The sequence below is a fragment of the Bos grunniens genome, chromosome 4 (assembly GCF_055505025.1).
Source record: "Bos grunniens cultivar Pamir isolate PY7600 chromosome 4, Bosgru_T2T1.0, whole genome shotgun sequence".
NCBI classification, from domain to species: Eukaryota; Metazoa; Chordata; class Mammalia; order Artiodactyla; family Bovidae; genus Bos; species Bos grunniens.
The window spans coordinates 21,880,781-21,902,535 of record NC_141168.1 but is presented as its reverse complement, the minus strand read 5'-3'; the positions used below and the strand labels follow the sequence as shown (position 1 = coordinate 21,902,535).

Sequence of the window (21,755 nt, the reverse complement as noted above, 5' to 3'; positions counted from 1 at the left end):
ATAAAGTTTGACACTGTTTCTACCGTTTCCCCATTTATTTCCCATGAAGTGATGGGACCGGATGCCATGATCTTAGTTTTCTGAATGTTGAGCCTTAAGCCAACTTTTTTACTCTCCACTTTTACTTTCATCAAGAGGCTTTTGAGTTCCTCTTCACTTTCTGCCATAAGGGTGGTGTCATCTGTATATCTGAGGTTATTGATATTTCTCCCGGCAATCTTGATTCCAGCTTGTGTTTCTTCCAGTCCAGCGTTTCTCATGATGTACTCTGCATAGAAGTTAAATAAGCAGGGTGATAAGATACAGCCTTGACGAACTCCTTTTCCTATTTGGAACCAGTCTGTTGTTCCATGTCCAGTTCTAACTGTTGCTTCCTGACCTGCATACAGATTTCTCAAGAGGCAGATCAGGTGGTCTGGTATTCCCATCTCTTTCAGAATTTTCCACAGTTTATTGTGATCCACACAGTCAAAGGCTTTGGCATAGTCAATAAAGCAGAAATAGATGTTTTTCTGGAACTCTCTTGCTTTTTCCATGATCCAGTGGATGTTGGCAATTTGATCTCTGGTTCCTCTGCCTTTTCTAAAACCAGCTTGAACATCAGGAAGTTCATGGTTCACATATTGCTGAAGCCTGGCTTGGAGAATTTTGAGCATTATACTATTTATTATATCAGAAGTAAATGCTCATGACTGGTCTTAATGGAAGTAAATTTTCAAAATTTTTGTTGTTTAGTTGCTAAGCTGTGTCCGACTGTTTTGCAACCTCATGGACTGTAGCCTACCAGGCTCCTTGGTCCATGGGATTTCCCAGGAAGAATACTGAAGTAGGTTGCCATTTCCTTTTCTAGGAGATCTTCCTGACCCAGGGATCGAACTCACATTTTCTGCATTGGCAAGTGGGTTCTTTACCACTGAGTAACCAGGGAAGCCCCAAATTTTCAAATTAGTGATCTTGGCAAATTTTCAACTTAGTAATCTTGACTTTTTTTTTTTAATTGCTTTGTGTGTGTGTGTGTGTGTGTGTGTTAGGAGAAGGGGAGAGGCAACAGAAGAGGAAGCATTTTCCCAGAATCATGAATTAGCAACCTTGGATCCTTGTCACTCCAGTATTCTTGCCCAGAAAATCCCCTGGACAGAGGAGCCTGGCGGGCTATAGTCCATGGAGTTGAGAAAAGTCGTGTTGGACTGAGCATGCACGTGCAGATCCTTGTCTAGGCTCTGCCCTCACCTAGCTAAGTAATTCTGAATAAATCTCTTAATCTTCAGATTACTCACCTGTACAATGAGATTCTAAAAGGCAGGTGATGTTTGGTGTTGTTAATATTCTGTGTGACAAGCTAGCATTCCACAGGTATCTATAACAACAGTAAATAGACTTTAAGTCCAGAGTAAGTATCCCTAAATGTCAAATGCTATAAGACAGACATTTGTGAATGGCTGTCTTTATTCTCCATTGGTGGGCACTCTAGAGAGCTTTGATGTCAACCTGTAGGAAAGTTTCCCCTCACTTTGTCCCCACCTGGTGTGGAGAAAAGGAAGAGGAAGTGGGTAAGAGTATAGGATTTGGAAGCTACATTCTTGGGAGTCCGGACTGGAAGTCACCTCCTCCAGTTGCTTAGATCTGACCTCTAGTTAATGACAAATACAAGCTGAATTCAACTATCCCTGGATGTTATCAACCCCTTGCTGAGATTTGTCAAGCCTTGGATTTGTGCTCTCCCAGAAGGATCTGTTCTTTGAGATCCTAGGAGAAACTGTTATGCTCTAAGGATAAATGAGATAATAGAACTAACTACAAATGCTAAGGTCTTAATTCAATATAGTGGATCACAGAGTTTAAAATGTGGAAATTACCTTTTCAAATGTATGTTTAATTATTCTGAGGATCTGGTTGCCTGTCGGATATCTACTGGACTTGTTATGAGGATGAAATAGGAAAAACTCAAAAAGAAGACACTGAACACTAGGAAGGACAGCTTTCAGAAATACAGGAAGGGAAATTTCCCATGTGGTCAGGCAAACACACCAATCCTTACTATCTTTCTTGCCCACCTAAAAGCTCTGACAGTTATGCTTCAAAGGCTTGTGTGGTGGTTCAAGCTTACTTAGAAGTTTACAGGGCCCTATGCTAAGCTTCTGGAGAAGGCAATGGCACCCCACTCCAGTACTCTTGCCTGGAAAATCCCATGGACCGAGGAGCCTGGTAGGCTGCAGTCCATGAGGTCGCTAAGAGTCGGACACGACTGAGCGACTTCACTTTGACTTTTCACTTTCATGCATTGGAGAAGGAAATGGCAACCCACTCCAGTATTCTTGCCTGGAGAATCCCAGGGACGGGGGAGCCTGGTGGGCTGCCCTCTATGGGGTCGCACAGAGTCGGACACGACTGAAGCGATTTAGCAGTAGCATGCTAAGCTTCGGGTATTTTCATAGGTTCTTCTTGTTCAATAATTGCGGCCTCCAAATTTATAACTGTCATTTCACTCCATGCTCCCTTCATCTGTCCTCTAAGCTCTCAAGTGCCTTCCACGAAACATTTTTCTACCTCCAACCAAAACAGTGTAAGAGGACTGCCTAAGTGAAAGCGATAGTCGCTCAGTCGTGTCCCGACTCTTTGCGACCCCATGGACTGTCCACGGAATTCTCCAGGCCAGAATACTGGAATGGGTTGCCATTCCCGTCTCCAGGGTACTGTCCCAGCCCAGGGATGGAACCCAGGTCTCCTGCATTGCGGGCGGCTTCTTTACCAGCTGAGCCACAAGGGAAGTCCCTGAGTGCCTACGGGGAATCTACAAAAGTATTAGGAGAGAGTGAGGGCCAGTTACTGCCCATATGTCGGGCACTTTAAAGGCTTTTACTTTAATCACCGTTTAGGATTTAAAACACCAGGAAAGCAGGAGCTTTCCTCCGCGAGGAGTGCCCACCTTCATCCCCAAGCTGCAGTTTCACATGAGTAAAGGGAGGCATCACCTCATCACTTCAAGATTCCGTCGACACTTCACTAGGTTGGCAGATAGTTCCTTTTCGACGCGTAAGCGCTTTCAAGCACCTCAACCTAAGAGATTTCAAGCACCTCAGCCTAAGAGTTCCCGAGGTTTACCCATTGCCCAGGCGACGCGCCGGGTTTTGTTTTTCTACTTCCCCGCCGGAACAAGCCCGCCCACTAGCGTCAGAGCTAGCTCCTCACTGGTCCGGAAGTGTGCTCGTCTCCTCAAAGAGCCAATCAGAGCCTCATTTTCTACTCAGGGGATTTGAAAAACGGAAAAGACCTTGACCTGTTCCTGGGAGTAGGGCGGGGGTGTGAATGATTGACAACTCGACTCTCCAATAGTCAGAGCTCTAGGACCTGCCCCTTCTGGCTCGGGGGCTAGAAAAGAGAGTCGATGCCGGGCCGCAGTGATGAGCCCTGGGAGACGCTGGCTGTTCGGTTTTCCGAGGAGCGGCTGCTACTGGTGGCCTTTTTGCAGGTGAGTGGTTGCTGTTGTTAATAGTGCTGTTGCGAAGGTTTTCCATTTGTCAATGATGTGGTGGTTTATTTCAGCGCGCTGGAGGGCCAGTTTCTTTCCTCCCCAGGTTCAGTCTGTGGTGGGAGTCTGGCACTCGCACGCCCACCCCTCAAGCTCCGACTCTCACTTATCCCGCAGGTCCCGTTCAGCTGTCCCTTTCTCAGAATAAGCCTGTCTAGTCTGCCAAAGGAAAGGAGGACCCCGCGTTGGTAGTGGTGTCTTGACGGCAAGAATAAACAGAGAGTCGAAGGGAGTGATAACTCTACTCCCCTGGACGTCTCAGGTACCGGGTGTCAGTCAGCCCCGTTCATCGTAGGACTCCCCCTGAAAGGGCGCTTCGGTGTGTTTTCAGGGCCTTGGCGCTATATTGAGGGCGATGGCAGACTTGGCCCTTGAAGGCTCTGTAGATAGAAAAAACCTGAACGTCATGAAAGGAGAAAGGTAAATATCTGCAGTGGTTTCATGGAGGGTTCAAATCTGGAACTAAATCACAGGTTCTTTGAACCACTACAAATGAAAAAGTAAGTGTATTTCTTCTTCTTGCCAAGGGATGAGCGCCATGTTACTGGAGAAAGACAGTAGGAATGCCAAATGGAAGTGAAATTCACAGTTGAGTTGCGAGGAATAATTGGTTGTTGGCTAACTTACTATAACTCTCATTACCTTACCGCCTCCCAAATTATGGAGGCTTAATGGCTTATAAGTGGTATCAGAATGTTAACTGCCCACTTTGGGGGAGAAAAAATCCGATGCAATCTTTCACCAGTAGTTTCTAGGGGTTTCTATAATGAAAGCAGAACACATGTCATTTTGTGTTTTAAAACTGCCTCCCCTGAGGCCAAGGGACTAGGTTTGTTCCATCCTTGTATTCCTATGCACCTCACATACCACAGATGCTACTCAATTGTGGTGGGGTTTAGAGAGGCATAATTCAGTCAAATGGTGTTGTGGAAGGAGCTCTGAGTTGGCAGTCAAGACACCTGGGTTTAGTCTTGAAGTTGTGTGATCTTAGTGAAGTGAAAGTCACTCAGTCATGTCCAACTCTTTGCAACCCCGTGGACTAGACAGTCCATGGAATTCTTCATGCCAGAATACTGGAGTGGGTAACCTTTCCCTTCTCCAGGGCATCTTCCCAACCCAAGGATTGAACCCAGGTCTCCCACATTGCAGGCGGATTCTTTACCGGCTAAGCCACAAGGGAAGCCCAAGAATACTGGAGTGGGTAGCCTATCCCTTCTCCAGGGGATCTTCCTGACCCAGGAATCAAACCAGATTCTCTTGCATTGCAGGCAGATTCTTTACCAACTGAGCTACCAGGTGTAATCTTTCAATTCTCTGACTCTTAACTTCTGCCTCTTTAAAAAGTGGATGTTGCATTAGATTATTTCTGAGGTTTATGCCTGTGTTCAAAGTCTGTTTTAAACTAAAGATTCTTAAACATTTTCCACCACAAGTACATCTGCAAAATCTCATTACAGTAAATTCCTAACCAGTCTGTTAGCAAACAAAAGCTCCCAGCTACAAGGGTCGTACCTGGTTCTTTTGTGTCCACATTTAAACCAAACCAAGTGGGTCATTGTAGAAAATTTGGTCGTTGTCCAGAATGAACATTGTACAGAAGTAAAACAGAAAATGTCATCCTTTATTCCACTACTCAGAGACAGCTGCTGTTGGTGTCTGGGTAGATCTTTCAGTCTCTTTTCCTCTTTTGCCTTCTATGGTTGGTTGAAATTAAGTGGCACATTTCATTTTAAATTTATATTAAGTAATGACATCTAAATTCAGCCACACCTTCATCTTTGTCTTGTGCCTAGAGCACAGAGGACACGCCAGTGTCTGAACTGATGATGGGTCACTTGAACATCCTTGGAATGAAATCTGGTGTGAAGGGATATTTATATGGGAAAATAGGACTAAAAGTATCACTGAATAACAAAACTCTTTAACTGAAACGTGGCCACAAATATGAAAAAAAAAAACATAGTTTATAAAATGTAAAATAAATGTTAGCCACTTTACCAAAGCATGTGAATTATAGAATATCACTTAGTATTTGGTATGCTTCTAGGACTGTATGTTACCATCAACACCCCTGCCCTGAAACACATACAACAATTGATTGCATTCCTCCTTCCCCTATCTAATTTAACCTTTTCTCCTTACCCCCACCCTCATTTTATTTTATCCCCAGCTTTTGTTTCTGCTCAAACCGTCAGCAAGGTAGGATCACTTTCAAGGGCCTGAGGTCTGTATCAGTCTTCATGTGTTAGTCAAAGTCTGCGCCATTCAACCCAGAATACCTTGCATTCTTTGGTAGCGTGCTTCACCATCATCTCATTTAGTATTCCTCATAGCCCCTTGAGAAACAGTAATTTCATTATCCTCATCTTTATGGACAAGGAACCTGAGGTGCAGCAGATAACTTAGTCAAGATGACACTGTCATTAAGTAGCAGAGCTGGGACTAAAGTCTAGGTTTCTTGACTTCACACTTTTGGGATTTGGTGGAAATGGTTTGTTTTGACACAAATGCTACTACTGTAGGGGAATAAGTAACCAGAGATAGGAAGGAGAAGTCTTGAATGGGTATTCCGCACATGAGTGATGCCATGCCAGCTGGAACAGGCCACATGCCCCACGCACACACATCTCGTTGCTGGACATTTCCCTGTGAATAAGGGTCTACCTGCTATGGTTTGTTACCTCTGTAACATGGGGTCAGTCAGGGCTGTTAGAAGGTATAGAGTTGGAGAATGACAGGGTAGTAGTGTCTGGAAAACACCGATAAGTAATAGAGTTTGCTCCTGGTAAAATAGTTGTTCTTATAATGCAAATACAAATGGAAAAATTACCATCAAGCTTTTGGAAAAGTAATAAATGAGGAACAGGAGGTACTTTTGAATACAGGCATCTTTGAACTTTTCATATTGAGCTGGGCTCGGAGAATCTTAGGAACTGAGCTCCAGATTTCATTTCCCTTAAGAACTGTTCCTTTTTAATTTATTAGAAACTTGATTAACCTCTCTTTTTCCTGTCCTCAAGTCTAGCCAGTCTGTCTTCTGTAGAGCTAGCTCCCTAATGCAGTGGGGTTGAGAGTCATTCAAAGCTGCAAGTGAGGATTCAGACCTCCAAATGGTCTAGGGGAGCATTTGAATATTTATTATTGAAGAGAAGGCTTTGGATCAAAGCAACTCTGGCTCTGTATTCCTTATTTTATATTGCTTCAATATTCTATCATTGATCACGTTTCTTACTCAATTTTTGGAAACGGAAAACAAGCTGAGACTGGACTTTATCCTATAATTTCCCCCACCTGTTCATGAGTTGCCAGTTCAAGTTCACTTGAAGTGTGAAGCACTGTGACAATTTATAAAGATGTCTAATAAAAGTAAAGCATGTCAAAGTGACATATTTTTGAAGTTGGTTAACAAGATGAATAATTTTTTCCTTATTCTGTCTTGAACCCATTATTAAGTAATTTGATGAAGCAAAATAAACTACTCAGACTGATGTAAATGTGCTCAGTATTGTCTTATGTGAAGGATTAAAAACAGTTATGAATGGGATTCCATTATTCACAGTACTTGCAGTGCTGGCCAAGAATAAAATAAGGTGATTTTAATAATGTTGGGATTATCCTATGACAGGATGCTTAAATGTTCAAAATGCTGATGTGATTAGTAGATCCAGTAATCTCAGCTAGACCAGGGTTTAGGAAGCTAAGACCTTCTGGCCTACTATCTTTCCAGCCCACAAGCTATGAATGGCTTTTACATTTTTTTAATGGTTGAAATAAGTCAAAGAATAACAATATTTCATATGCATGGAAATTATATGAAATTCTCATTTCTTTATCCATATGTAAAAGACAAAAAGTTCCAATATGTTTATTGGAACATAACCTTATTTGTTCATATATGCATTGGTTATGACTGCTTTCAGCTACAGTGGCAGAATTGAGTGATTTTAAGAGTGACCATATCACCCACAAAGCCTAAAAAATTTACTCTTGGACCTTTTACAGAAAAAGTTGCCCCCCCCCTTTTTTTTGCCTCCAGCTAAGCTGGAGTGTCTCTCACATCATTACCTTCATCCCATTTCAACAGCAATTATGCTGCCCCAAGTCTTCATTAAATGTTGCCAGAATAGTTGCAAAAGATTCATAAGTATTCACATACATTTCCCTTACTTGTAAATGCTGCCTGATCCTCCTAAAATACACATTATTAAAGCTTTAATGATGTCCCAGTACTTGCAGAATAACCTGTGTTTTTTGGCACAATGTCCTTTCAGGGCCACTGTTCAGCCTTATCTTTCTAGAGTAGTGTCCTCCTACTTCCTTATTATACCCTATACTTAGTATAGGGTGATCATATAATTTTCTAGATGGGACTTTCAAGTGTGAAAGGGGCCCTATAATAATTATGTTGGGGAAACAGGTCTAAAGCAAGACTGTTCTAGGCAAACCAGTTTGAATGGTTCTCCATAAATACCCATTCCCTTACCTCTATTCACTGTTCCCTTAGAGCAGAATTCCTTTTCTTTTTTCTATAAATCTTAAACATCCTTTCAAATCCAGCTTAAATAGTGCCATGTCCACGAAGCATTATTCAAAAAAACAAAAAAACTGCTTTTCCGTCTCCCTTATACATCAAGTGCTTTCTCATGCTGTGGATTACTTTCTGCTGTCGTGATACACACACGTCACTTTTCCCCCATTAGTCCCTTGGAGGCATCATTCAAGTTCGATTCTCTGTTCCCCCCAGGCCTAGCTTTATGCCATGTTCAAATGAGATTTGCAGCATATGTTTGAAGAATGAGTTGTTTGACCAGACTGGGCAGACTGATGAGTATCTGGGGCTGTCAATGGATACATCATCCATTTTAATGTAATTAAAGTCATGAGAAAAGTTGGGTTTCCAGGGTAGGAAGACAGAGCCTTGGGTGCCAATATGGTAGTAAAGCAGAGTGGGTCAGGGCATATGTATAGGCACTGCGGTCCAGCTGGCCTGATATTGAACTCCTGCTCTGCCACTTACAGTCTTTGTCCTCTTGGGCAAGTTAGCCTCTCCTGAGTTTCTGCATCTATAAAATAGGAGTAATTGTAGTAACCTGTCCATAGAATGGTGGTTGAGAATTCAAATCGTCCCAAGCACACGATGAGCACTCCAAGAAAGGTAGCGGCCATGGCGTCATACCGGCTTCCCTGGTGGCTCAGATGGTAAAGAATCTGCCTGCAGTGCAGGAGACCCAGGTTCAATCCCTGGGTAGGGAAGGTACGTGATGATACATGCTTCACCATCCTAGTACTGTTGCCAACAGGTGGGCAGCACCAGGACGTAACAGTAGAAGAGGTGGGAGAAATGCAGCCCTGAAGTCTTAGAAGAATTTTTCTTCCCTTGATGGAAGTGCTTAGCTTCAGAGGGGTCAAAGCAGTGGGAGTCCTGAGTGAAGATGGTCTCCACTTACTAAGAAGTGACTAATCAGCAGTCTTTTGAGAGACTGTTTCAGTAGAGTGGGCAAGGTACAAGGGAGGTGTCAGACGACTAAAAAAATAATGGCCAGAAGGAAGGGAAAAACAGCCAAGAGGAAGGGGCAGGAAGAGGAGATGCAGAGTCATGTAAAAGATATGTTTGCTTAGTATTTTTTTCCTTTGAGCCACATCATATTTTAAAAAGGAAGGCACCCTGAAGTGTGGTCACTCAGTGACCTGTGTGGCCCCTTGGGGGTATGAAGTAAATCGTTGACGAAAATCAGCACTTAATTCAAGTGCCAATAACCCTTGTTGAGAGGGTAAATGAGCACCTTTAAAAAGAATAGTTTTTAATTCTTAGCATGGCCCCTCTTTCTAAGTTGGGGGTGTCTGGTGCCTGATTTGACATTGTGCCTTGAGGTTCACACGAGCAGTTACACGCCGAGCCCTCCTTTATACTCACCTTGTTTGTGAGCATCTCATGAAATGTCTGCCTGGGTTGGAGAGACAAGCTGTGACTGGAGATGCTCCTGTGAAGTGAAGCCAAGTGAGCCTAGATGCTCACACCCAGACTCGCAAGTCTTCCATGATGAGGTAGAAAGAGCATGGGTGTCAGAGGCACAGGGCCTGGATGACAGCTCCAGTCTCATTTAGTGCCTCTGTGTGTTTGAACAAATCAATCTCTTTTCTCTGTGCATATTGTTAAGGCCATTTAGGAACATGCTAAACTGTAACAGATACAAAAATATGATGGATGATTGTTCTTGGCTCTGCCTTTGCCATAAAATACATTGGAATTCTTGAGTTAAATCTTCCTAACATCTTGGACCTGCCAACTGACTGTTGATATGTTTTTTTGGCCATACCATGTGACATGTGAGATCTCAGTTCCAACCAGGGATGGAACCCACACTGCCTGCAGTAGAAGAGTGGAGTCTTAACCACTGGATTGCCAGAGATGTTCCCCACTGACTGTACTATGCTTTGGCAGTTACTACAAAAACTACTGGACTTCCCATCTGGCATAGTGATAAAGAATCTGTCTGCCAATGCAGGAGATGTCAGAGATGTGGCTGGGAAGATCCCCTGGAGTAGGAAATGGCAACCCCCTCCAATATTCTTACCAGGAAAATTCCATGGGCCGAGGAGCCTGGCATCCAGCAGTCCATGGGGTCCCAAAGAATTGGACACGATTCTGAATACTCGTTGCACCACGCTTAGCCTTATTACACAGTCTAATCATTTTTGCTTGTCTTTTGATTCAGTCAACACACCTACTAAGTACCTAGTATGTGTCAAGAGTCATGCTGGGTTCCAGAGATAGGCAGTGAGTCATCAGCTCTAATGCAGGTTACAGGGCACACGGACGGGGAACAAGCGATCCGTCACAGTGACCCATCACAACTGTACCCAATGTCATAAAGCAGGGGGCCTTGGGAAGGCACCTCACCACTTTCAATGGGTGAGAAAGAAGGGCATACACAGAAGTCTGAAAGCATCATCCTTAAACCAGCAGCATCAGCATCACCTGGAATCTTGTTATACCCACCCCAGACCTACTCATTCAGGCTGTGGAAATGGGGCCCAGTAATCTGAAACAGTTCTCTTGGTGATTCCAATGCACATTAAAGTTTGAGAAACCACCAGCCTAGAGGAAATAACATTTAAACTAAGCACTATAGTCATACCATTCAATATAGTAACCACTGGTCATGGGTGGCTATGGAGCCCTTGAAACTTGGCTAGTTCAAAGTGAGTTGTGCTTTAAGTATAAAATGCAGATCAGGTTTCAAAGACTTACTAAGAAAAAAAAATACCTCATTAATTATTTTATATAGATCATATGTTAGAATGATAATCCTTTGAAACTAAAGGGTTAAATAAAATGAATTATTAAACTTTCACCTACTTTTTTCTGCTTAATATGACTTTTAGAAAGTTTAAAATGACCAATTTTAAAAAGCCGATTATATGTGGCTTGAATTACATTTTGATTGGACACAGCTGATGACTAGTGGGTCCAAAAACCAGAGTGGGATTGAAGTGGCAGTCAGAGGGGAGGTGATGATGGGTAAGGGTTCTGTGTAGAATACAGAGTATGCAGAGTTCCTGAGGCCAGAAAGAACATGGTATGTTAAGGAAATAAAACCAAAGCCTTACTGGTCACATTAAGGATTTTGAGTTTTGTCCTAAGATCAACAGGAAGTAATTTGAGGGTTTTAAACAGGGTACTCAATTTTCAGGAAGTTTGTAGCTAATACATGAGGGTAAGATAACTATGGCTGAATATTGCACGACTCTCAGAATCAAAGCTCCCTGCTCCTGCCCAGAAGATGGTGGGGGTGGAGGCATTTGGTCAGGCGGTACCATCAAGAGGGAGGGAGCAGGACCCTGACCATCAGCTGCCTCCACCCCAGGATATGAGGCACAAATAACCCTGCTAAAGGGAAAAGCAGACACCTGCGAATAGTTTTGTGCTCAGTTCATTTTCAGTTTGGTCAATGTTGAGAGCTGGAGGAAACATTCCAGAAGAGTCCAAAGTTGAGTAGGAGTTTGATTACAGAGCTGGGACTCTGCAAGGCACTGGCAAGGGTTTGGTGAAAGGAGGGTCAGGAACAAGGGAGCCTGGCATATGTGGGGATTAGCAGGTCTGTCCTTTGAAAAAGTGCACTGGACAACCACAGAGAAAGGGCCCAGATTAGAGCCTGGAGGCCTGGGCTCTGACCAGCTCCAGGAGGTGGGGGTGGGGCTTCCCATTCACCTGTGACCTGGAGGAACTTCCCCTTTAAGTCACAGGTCATACACTAGCAGACTCAAGCTACCCTCAGACAGGTCTTGTTTAGCTCATGTTTTTTAAAATGTATTCTAGTTAGTTGCTAGTATTTGTATCAGTTATCACATGAAATTACATTTCCAGTTCTTTTGAAAATTGGAAAATTGAAGACCTCAGTTCCTCAGTCTCACAGAGAAATGGGCTGGAGCTAAGTAGTAGTTACTCCTTTCATTTTTCCTATGAGCTTCTAAGCTGAAATGATCATGTTACCAAAAAAAAAAAAAAAAAAATTATTTATTCTTCAAAACAGAATCCACAAGTTTTTTCTGGTCTGAGTCTTGCATTCTTTCCAGTCTTCTGTTTCCAGCAGCCCTCAGCTTCTCTGTGTTCTCCAGAAAAGTTCTAGAATGGTACCCTTAGCTCAGCAAGACTAGATTATACAGATGCTCCATCCATGTGTCAATGTGCATGAGTTGCATCCATCAGAGAAGCACATATGTTCTCTGCAGTTCAGCAATGTTCCCACTACCCCTGCAGCCCCGCACAGATCTGCAGTCCCTGCCTGAAACTTTAAATGAAACTGCAGTGTTGTATTTGTTGGTAAACACTTGGCTTACCAGCTCCTACAGAGATTGAATCATAAAGATTGCAAGCTGTAAACCTCAACAGTTCCTTTGTAAATACTCAGCCATTAATTAAATGGCAAAGGTTAGTTGATAGCAAGGAGGAGAGAGGGAAGGGACTTTATTGACCTGAAGTAGATGTTCCAGTTCAGTATCTTACCCTGTGTTTGCCCTCTGTGCACCATAATAAGGGTCTGGTGTATTTGTAGAGTCTTTGTGGCTGTAGCACTATTTCTCTGCTCCAGTGTATATATTTTGAGAGGGAAGAAACAGAAAGTGTCTTATTTCTTAAAGTAAACAAATAGAGCTGATTAAAATACTGTAAAGCTTTGTGATAGGTGCCTGAGTGTTTATGATATTGCTACACTTTTTTCCCCCTCAGAATAGTTCATCATCAAAAGATGTTGAAGAGGTGCATCTGCCTACAATATTTGTGCATCACACTCTTCATTTGAAGTGAAAAATAACTTCTTTGCTATAAGGAGCTTCTTGCTTGACAAGACACAGTAAGGGCTGAGGTAGAGAACCATTGACAGCTTCTCTTTTCTCCATCCCCCTCCAGCACCACCACCAAAAACAGGGCAGTAAATAAAATGTTGCATGGGCATGAATCCAGTTTTTGATGGGCCAGAAGCTTCTAGCACTTAGTGGATTGGGGTGGGCTGTTCAAAAAAACAATACCCAAGTGTCTTTGTTTTGCTGATTAAACACACATACATGTTCTCATCCATGTGAATTCATTAATTGGTCTCTCCCAGCACCTTAGAAGTAGCTTGTTCAAGTGAGGGGCCCTAAAGCTTGAGCTTCATTCGTTTCATGGATACTCCACTTCCAGGTACCAGTAATCACCTAGCCAAACACTGCCTAGCTGCCTTTCATCCCATTTTGAGTTTTCTGCCCCTTGATGCCCATCTGGGTTGAGGGGAGAGGCATCGTTCTCCCTCTGGAAAGTCTCGGCTCTGCAAGGTACCTTCACCTGCGTCCTGAGCCCAGGCTCTTCCGATAACCTGATGCTTCCCTTTGCAATGCACTAAATGAAGGTCAGACTTCACTGACACCCGATGAGAAGGGAAGGTCATAAACCTAACTGCTGTCACCTTTCAACCACTTGCAGATCATCTCCATCTGCTTCTTCCCTCAGGTCCGCTCTTGACCCTCTGAAATTGAAAGCTTTGTTGTAAAGACTTTCCTCCGACTTCAGAATCTCTCGGAATTAACTAAAGAAAGGAAGAAATTAGGTCCAGATTCCAATTAACTTCATCACTGATTATTATATAACTGTGGGCGAATCACAGTTTAAGTGGGACAGAGTATCTCCAGTTCATGGAAGTTGCCAAGAATGGCAGAATACCAGGCCCTGATGTTTGTATAATCTGTGCCCCCTGGTGTGGAAAGTGCTGGGTGCACAAACCGAGTAGCATTTGTCAGTGTGGATGTGTCCGGTGAAAGGCCAGTGAGGCAGGCTGGTGCAGCCAGGCTGCAGATTTTCTCCAGGGGACTGAGTGGGTCCAGATTTCTGGGCTAGCAGCTTCAGTTAGGGGGTTCAGGAACACTCTAGGGTTGCCTGTCCCACCTTACTAGAGTCTTCCTCTGCGATGTGGCTGGCATGGATAGGACAGCTGAAGGGTTGCGAGGAGGAGCTGTGGCCTCCCTATCTGTGTGCTCCTCTCACTCCTGCAGACCTGCTTCTGGTAATCTGTTCCTACAGGCAGCATCTCTCAGCTGCTTGATTTGATAGCTTGTTTTGTATCCAGATTTATTTCTGCCAAAAACTGTCATCTTGAGTCAGGTGAGAGATTATTTAAGTGACTACCATATTGAATGCTAAGGTTGGTTGAAATCATCTTCAGTTCAGTTCAGTTGCTCAAAGTAATGTCTCTGCTTTTGAATATGCTATCTAGGTTGGAATCAAGATTGCTGGGAGAAATATCAATAACCTCAGATATGCAGATGACACCACCCTTATGACAAAAAGTGAAGAGGAACTAAAAAAACCTCTTGATGAAAGTGAAAGTGGAGAGTGAAAAAGTTGGCCTCAAGCTCAACATTCAGAAAACGAAGATCATGGCATCTGGTCCCATCACTTCATGGGAAATAGATAGGGAAACAGTGGAAACAGTGTCAGACTTTATTTTTGGGGACTCCAAAATCACTAGAGATGGTGACTGCAGCCATGAAATTAAAAGACGCTTACTCCTTGGAAGGAAATTTAGACCAACCTAGATAGCATATTCAAAAGCAGAGACATTACTTTGCCAACAAAGGTCCGTCTAGTCAAGGCTATGGTTTTTTTCCTGTGGTCATGAATGGATGTGAGAGTTGGACTGTGAAGAAGGCTGAGCGCTGGAGAATTGATGCTTTTGAACTGTGGTGTTGGAGAAAACTCTTGAGAGTCCCTTGGACTGCAAGGAGATCCAACCAGTCCATTCTAGAGGAAATCAGCCCTGGGTGTTCTTTGGAAGGAATGATGCTAAAGCTGAAACTGCAGTACTTTGGCCACCTCATGTGAAGAGTTGACTCATTGGAAAAGACTCTGATGCTGGGAGGGATTGGGGGCAAGAGGAGAAGGGGACGACAGAGGATGAGATGGCTGGATGGCATCACTGACTCGATGGACGTGGGTCTCAGTGAACTCCGGGAGTTGGTGATGGACAAGGAGGCCTGGCGTGCTGCGATTCATGGGGTCGCAAAGAGTTGGACACGACTGAGCAACTGATCTGATTTGATCTGATCTAGGTCGGTCATAACTTTCTTTCCAAGGAGTAAGGGTCTTTTAATTTCATGGCTGCAGTCACCATCTGCAGTGATTTTGGAGCCCAAAAAAATAAAGTCTGACACTGTTTCCACTGTTTCCCCATCTATTTGCCATGAAGTGATGGGACCAGATGCCATGATCTTCGTTTTCTGAATGTTGAGCTTTAAGCCAACTTTTTCACTCTCCACTTTCACTTTCATCAAGAGGCTTTTGAGTTCCTCTTCACTTTTTGCCATAAGGGTGGTGTCATCTGCATATCTGAGGTGATTGATATTTCTCCTGGCAATCTTGATTCCAGCTGTGTTTCTTCCAGCCCAGAGTTTCTCATGATGTACTCTGCATAGAAGTTAAATAAGCAGGGTGACAATATACAGCCTTGACGAACTCCTTTTCCTATTTGGAACCAGTTTGTCGTTCCATGTCCAGTTCTAACTGTAGCTTCCTGACCTGCATACAAATTTCTCAAGAGGCAGATCAGGTGGTGTGGTATTTCCATCTCTTTCAGAATCATCTTAGTATTGTTTAAATGTTGAAACTTAGATTTTCTTGTGTGTGTGGTGTAGACTATGGCATTGAAGAGCCAGTTTTCTCCACTCGGTGATTTACATACCAGCTGAATGTGGTTTATTGAATTAGCATGTTTAATAACTTCTATAATAAGATAAGACTGTAAATATTTCTTTCTTCACCAGAGGGAAAACAGAATGAGAAGGGTGTTCCTTCCATCTTGAATCAGCTTCTCAAAGCTGGGAGTTCCCAGTTCTAAAGTCATCATTTTAGACATGTACAACTCATTCTATTAAATCGTCTCTTCTGTAAGCAGGAACTGCCTTTTTATCTGATGGAAATGTAGCATGCCATTAGAATGAAGTGTTCTGTTGTTTTATGTCATCCAATTAACGTATACTATCTAACCATCAGAAAATTTAAGTCAGCTAACTAGGTTCCATGTAATTATCTGTAGACTCTGCCCTTATGTGCCATAGTGTGTATGCGTTGCTGGATGCCTGATGTCAAAACAGTTCAAGGAATCATTCCAGTGTATTTTAGAAACTTGCTGTTGGAAAGTTGTGCTTCCACTCCCAGGTAGTCATTTGAATGAAACATGTAACTTTCATACTTCTTCTTTCTTCTCCATCTAGATATATTGTTGTCACTGAACACTGGCCCTAGAGAAGCTCAGCCATCAATATGTCCAAGTACAAACTGATTATGTTAAGACATGGAGAGGGTGCCTGGAATAAAGAGAACCGCTTTTGTAGCTGGGTGGATCAGAAACTCAACAGTGATGGACTGCAGGAAGCGCGGAACTGTGGGAAGCAACTCAAAGCACTAAACTTTGAGTTTGATCTCGTGTTCACATCCATCCTGAACCGGTCTATCCACACAGCCTGGCTGATCCTGGAAGAGCTGGGGCAGGAGTGGGTTCCTGTGGAGAGCTCCTGGCGTCTCAACGAGCGTCACTACGGAGCCTTGATCAGTCTCAACAGGGAGCAGATGGCATTGAATCATGGCGAGGAGCAGGTGAGGCTGTGGAGAAGGAGCTACAACGTGACCCCTCCTCCCATCGAGGAGTCCCATCCTTACTACCATGAAATCTACAACGACCGGAAATATAAAGTGTGTGATGTGCCTTTGGATCAGCTGCCACGATCCGAGAGCTTAAAGGATGTTCTGGAGAGACTCCTTCCCTATTGGAATGAGAGGATTGCTCCTGAAGTATTGCGTGGTAAAACCGTTCTGATATCTGCTCATGGAAATAGCTGCCGGGCACTCCTGAAATATCTGGAAGGTACCATCTTCATGCTATTACTAACCAGGTCTTAGTCTAGAAAGAACATGGTTTCTAAACTAATAATGCACAGTTTACATTATAGACTTTCCTTCCCTAGCACCTTCTGTCACTTCAGCCGTTTAAGGATTGTTTTGTTCTATCAGAAATCCTGGGTATTTTACGTTTGTATTATTTGCTCTAACTTCAGGAAGCCTCAGAATCACCTGAAGGGAGGGAGCATTTGGACCACCCCTGGTTTCTGGCCCCACTCTTGGAGCCTGTAGGCCCAGGGTGTGGCTCCATAATTTGCTTTTCCAAAGAATTTTCAGGTGATGCTGATACTGCTGCTTCGGCTTCTCCAAGTGCTTGAGAAGCACTGATTTAAAAGATTATGTGTCTTTTGTAGTAACCAGGTAAGAGGAGGCTGGGGAGGGAAGAGGTTTCTGTAGAAATGGTATGCAAGGTACATTTTTTTTGTTGTTGGTTGTTTAGTGTTTCACGATAAGTAAAATTATATAGATTTTAGTCTTGCTCATGTTCTTCCAGCTTTAAACAACCATTGCTATATTTTCAGACGTAGGTTTCCTGGATAATTGTTTTGCTCCAGTCTTCTCTTTCCAGACCAGATTTAGTCATCGACTGGGAGAAAGTTCAGGAGAAGGAAAAGAAAATGATGGCTTATTAGAGATAATCAGTAGCTTTAATTTTAATTCCTTGATGTTGTGTTCTAGAAAGTACTGTTGTTACCTATCTCTTAAGTAACATGAACTCTTCAAAGGACTCGAGCTCACCAGTTTGGGGCACCGTGATTGCACTGTAACATCTTCAGGGGTTTTCTCTCTCCTTTCTCCCTTCACTCAACAATCCCGGTTGTTGTTCAGTCGAGTCCGACTCTTTTTGCGACCCCATGGACTGCAGTACTCCAGGCTTCCCTAACTTTCACCGTCTCCTGGAGCTTGCTTAAACTCACGTCCATCGAGTTGGTGATGCCATCCAACCATCTTGTCCTCTGTCGTCCCCTTCTCCTCCTGCCTTCAATTTTTCCCAGCATCAGGGTCTTTTCTAATGAGTTAGCTTTCACATCAGGTGACCAAAGAATTGGAGCTTCACCATCAATCCTTCCAGGACTGATTTCCTTTAGGATTGGCTGGTTTGATCTCCTTGCAGTCCCAGGGACTCTCAAGAGTCTTCTCCAACACCACAGTTCAAAAGCATCAATTCTTTGGTGCTTAGCCTTCTGTATGGTCCAACTCTCACATCCATACATGACTACTGAACAAACCATAGCTTTGACTATATGAACCTTTGTTGGCAATGTCTCTGCTTTTTAATACACTGTCTAGGTTGGTCATAGCTTTTCTTCCAAGGAGCAAGTGTCTTTTAATTTCATGGCTGCAGTCACCATCTGCAGTGATTTTGGAGCCCAAGAAAATAAAGTCTGTCACTGTTTCCATTGTTTCCCCATGTATTTGCCATGAAGTGATGGGACCAGATACCATGATCTTTGTTGTTTGAATGTTGAGTTTTAAGCCAGCTTTTTCGCTCTCCTCTTTCACCGTCATCAAGAGGCCCTTTAGTTCATCTTTGCTTTCTGCCGTAAGGGTGGAGTCATCTGCATATCTGAGGTTATTAATATTTCTCCCTGCGTTCTTGATTCCAGCTTGTGCTTCATGCAGCCCAGCATTTTTTGCATGATGTGCTCTGCGTGTAAGTTAAATAAGCAGGGTGACAATATACAGCCTTGATGCGCTCGTTTCCCAAATAATCCTGATGGTTGTGCATTTTGTGTGATGGGCTCTGTCTGGTGTTCTCCTGTCTCTTGTCACTGTCAGCAGTTAGCTCACTGGCATTAGAATGTATTTCTCCAACATTCCCTTTTCATTCTGCTTTGCTTTTCTATTCGAGGCTGTGAAAAATGAAAAGGTTGACATTGCACATGAAATAAATGAAAATAGGTTATTGTTAACAAAATGAAGTGATCTTTATGAGATTTTAATGTAAACCTTTAGCATGTGTTTTTTTCCCCTCTAATTTTTATAACATGGCCAAGAGCCAAGTCATAACTCGTATACCTGACATCCATTCCTTGTGCAGAGATCTGAAATCTATAGACTTTATTAGCTGTTAAAAACTTTATTGGCCAGGCATGGTGCTTGATCTGTTTATGTGTGGGTATGTATGTGTATCTTATTTACTCAACTGTATAAAGAGTTTTATTCTTCCTTGTTCAGAATAGTCAGATATTTGATTAATATGTATATATAACTTCATCATTACTGGGTTTATTATAGTACTTTATTGTTTGAAGAAGAGTTGAGGCTCCTTTCAGGAGAACAACAAACCAAAATTCAGAATTTCAAAGTTTCTTCCAGAAGATATATTCTCTTCTCCCCAGACTAATTCCTTTTTTCCAGAGATGGAATTTAGATCTTTCTGTGGCCAGATTCCCTTCGTTCAAGAAACTGCCATCATCTCCTTATGGATCCTCTTCTCTTCCCCATCTCAGCTTGGAAATCCTCCTTTTAAAGACAATTTCCTGCTGTCTGGTACTACTTATTTGCCTGTCTTAACGTTTAGAGTGCTTAGATTATTCTACAGCCCCAACTATAGCTTACTCTAATACCCCCTTCTATTAGTGCATTGGTAATTTAACCATGTTATTATTCTTTTTTGAAAAATATGGGAAGGCTTAATAAATGGTGGTTAGGAGGATTGCCATCTTGGTGGGGTTGGAGAGAGAATTACTCGTCAAGGACAAGGTAACACACAGAAGAGCTGACTGTATTTGAGGGAGGTTTTGAAATCACTAATAATTTATTGAAAACAACCAAATGATACAGCTTTTTGAGAAAACAATCTGGCAGTTCCTTTATGGTGAAACAATGATCCAACAGTTCTACCCCTAGATACATTCCTGTATTCATTTCCTAGGGTGACTGTAACAAAGGGCCGGTAACTGGGTGGCTTAGAAAAACAGATAATAATTGTCTCACAGTCCTGGGAGCTGGAAGTCCTAAATCAAGTATTGGCAGGGTCCTGCTCCCCCTAATGGCTGTAGGAGAGAATCTTGTCTTGCCTCTTGCATTTTCTGGTGTTTGCCAGAAATCTGTAACATTCCTGGTTTGTAGATGCATCAGTGCAACCCTTCATCTTCACTTGGGGTTCTACCTGTGTGTCTCTGCATCTTGTCCAAATTTTCCTGTTTATAAGGATACCCAAAATATTGGACTGGAGCCTAACCCAGTGACCTCATTTTAACATGATTACCTCTATAAAAACTCATTTCTAAGTGAGATCACATTCTGAGGTGCTGGAGGTTACCTTCAACATACGTTTTTTGGGGGAAATACAGTTAAGTGCATAACAATACCTAAGAGAAATGAAAACATATGTCCAAACAAAAACTTGTACACAAACTTTCAAAGCAGCATTATTCATAAAAGACAAAATGTAGAAGCAACCCAAATGCCCATCAGTGGATGACTGGACAGATGAAATATGTAGTATGTCCATACAATTAAATAGTATTCGGCATTAAAAAGTAGCTAGTGAACATTCTATAATGTGGATGAGCTTCGATATCATTATTACATGAAAGACCCCAATCAAAAAGGATCACATATTGTAGGATTGTACTGGTATAAAATCTCCAGGATAAGCAAATCTATATAGACAATAAAATAGATTGTTTGTCTCCTGGGACTGAGTTGGAGGGGAAGAGGGTGGAGTGAAGAGTGACTGCTTATATATGCAGGGTTTCTTTTTGGGGTGGTGAAAATATTCTAAAACTGATTGTGGTGATGTTTGCACAACTCTGAATATGCTAAAAGCCATTGTGTACGTTCAATGGGTCAGTTGTATGGGTCAGTTGTATGTGAATTACTAAAGCTACAAAATAATCAATGAGATTTAAAAATGAGAGGATTTGATATAGCCCTGGAAAGCAGTAGTTTGGGGCAAATACATGGAAGTGACAGGTAACAAAGGAGAAGTGCATGGATGTGGAGTATAGAATAAATACAAAAATTAAAACACAGCTTTGACCATTGGGGCAGAAATGGATTTATAGGCATTACTGAGGCTTCCCTGGTGTCTCAGATGGTAAAGAATCCACCTGCAATGCAAGAGACCTGGGTTCAGTCCCTGGGTTGGGAAGATCCCCTGGAGAAGGGAATGGCAACCCATTCCAGTATTCTCACCTGCAGAATCCCCATGGACAGAGGAGCCTGGTGGGCGACAGTCCATGGGGTCACAAAGAGTCCAGACACGACTGAGTGAGAAATTAGTGGGCATTTGTTCTTAGGCTTCAATTAACTTTTCTTGTGAAGGTCTTTCTTCCTTTAATATGGATTGTATGGAACTAACTTACCTTTCAGTGGAAGCAGTGTCAGACTTTATTTTTTGGGGCTCCAAAATCACTGCAGATGGTGACTGCAGCCATGAAATTAAAAGATGCTTACTCCTTGGAAGAAAAGTTATGACCAACATAGATAGCATATTGAAAAGTGGAGACATTACTTTGCCAACAAAGGTCAGTCTAGTGAAGGCTATGGTTTTTCCAGTGGTCATGTATGGATGTGAGAATTGGACTGTGAAGAAGGCTGAGCACCAAAGAATTGATGCTTTTGAACTGTGTTGGAGAAGACTCTTGAGGGTCCCTTGGACTGCAAGGAGATCCAACCAGTCCATTCTAGAGGAGATCAGCCCTGGCTGTTCTTTGAAAGGAATGATGCTAAAGCTGAAACTGCAGTACTTTGGCCACCTCATGTGAAGAGTTGACTCATTGGAAAAGACTCTTATGCTGGGAGGGATTGGGGGCAGGTGGAGAAGGGGATGACAGAGGATGAGAG

The 21,755-nt window shown here is 42.8% G+C and overlaps 1 protein-coding gene and 1 long non-coding RNA gene across 8 annotated transcripts in view; one reads left to right on the top strand and one right to left on the bottom strand.

Annotated features, from left to right (window-relative positions):
• LOC147373765 (uncharacterized) overlaps positions 1 to 3,167 on the bottom strand; it is a 79,715-nt gene extending 76,548 nt beyond the window's left edge. The window contains exon 1 of one of the 2 annotated variants that reach the window (XR_015162061.1): positions 2,973 to 3,167. This is a non-coding gene — a long non-coding RNA (uncharacterized LOC147373765). Of the gene's footprint in view, positions 1 to 2,926 lie in introns of both variants that reach the window. The other variant, XR_015162060.1, reaches the window with a different exon arrangement.
• A 212-nt stretch (positions 3,168 to 3,379) lies between these two features.
• BPGM (bisphosphoglycerate mutase) overlaps positions 3,380 to 21,755 on the top strand; it is a 31,391-nt gene continuing 13,015 nt past the window's right edge. Inside the window, exons 1-3 of one of the 6 annotated variants that reach the window (XM_086395565.1) lie at positions 3,380 to 3,469; positions 3,647 to 3,791; positions 16,274 to 16,923. In XM_086395565.1, the coding sequence (XP_086251691.1) occupies positions 16,323 to 16,923 (601 nt within the window). In that variant the 5' untranslated portion in view covers positions 3,380 to 3,469; positions 3,647 to 3,791; positions 16,274 to 16,322. Of the gene's footprint in view, positions 3,470 to 3,646; positions 3,950 to 13,424; positions 13,518 to 15,813; positions 15,947 to 16,273; positions 16,924 to 21,755 lie in introns of those variants that run through there. The other 5 variants (XM_086395564.1, XM_086395566.1, XM_086395561.1 and 2 more) reach the window with 5 other exon arrangements.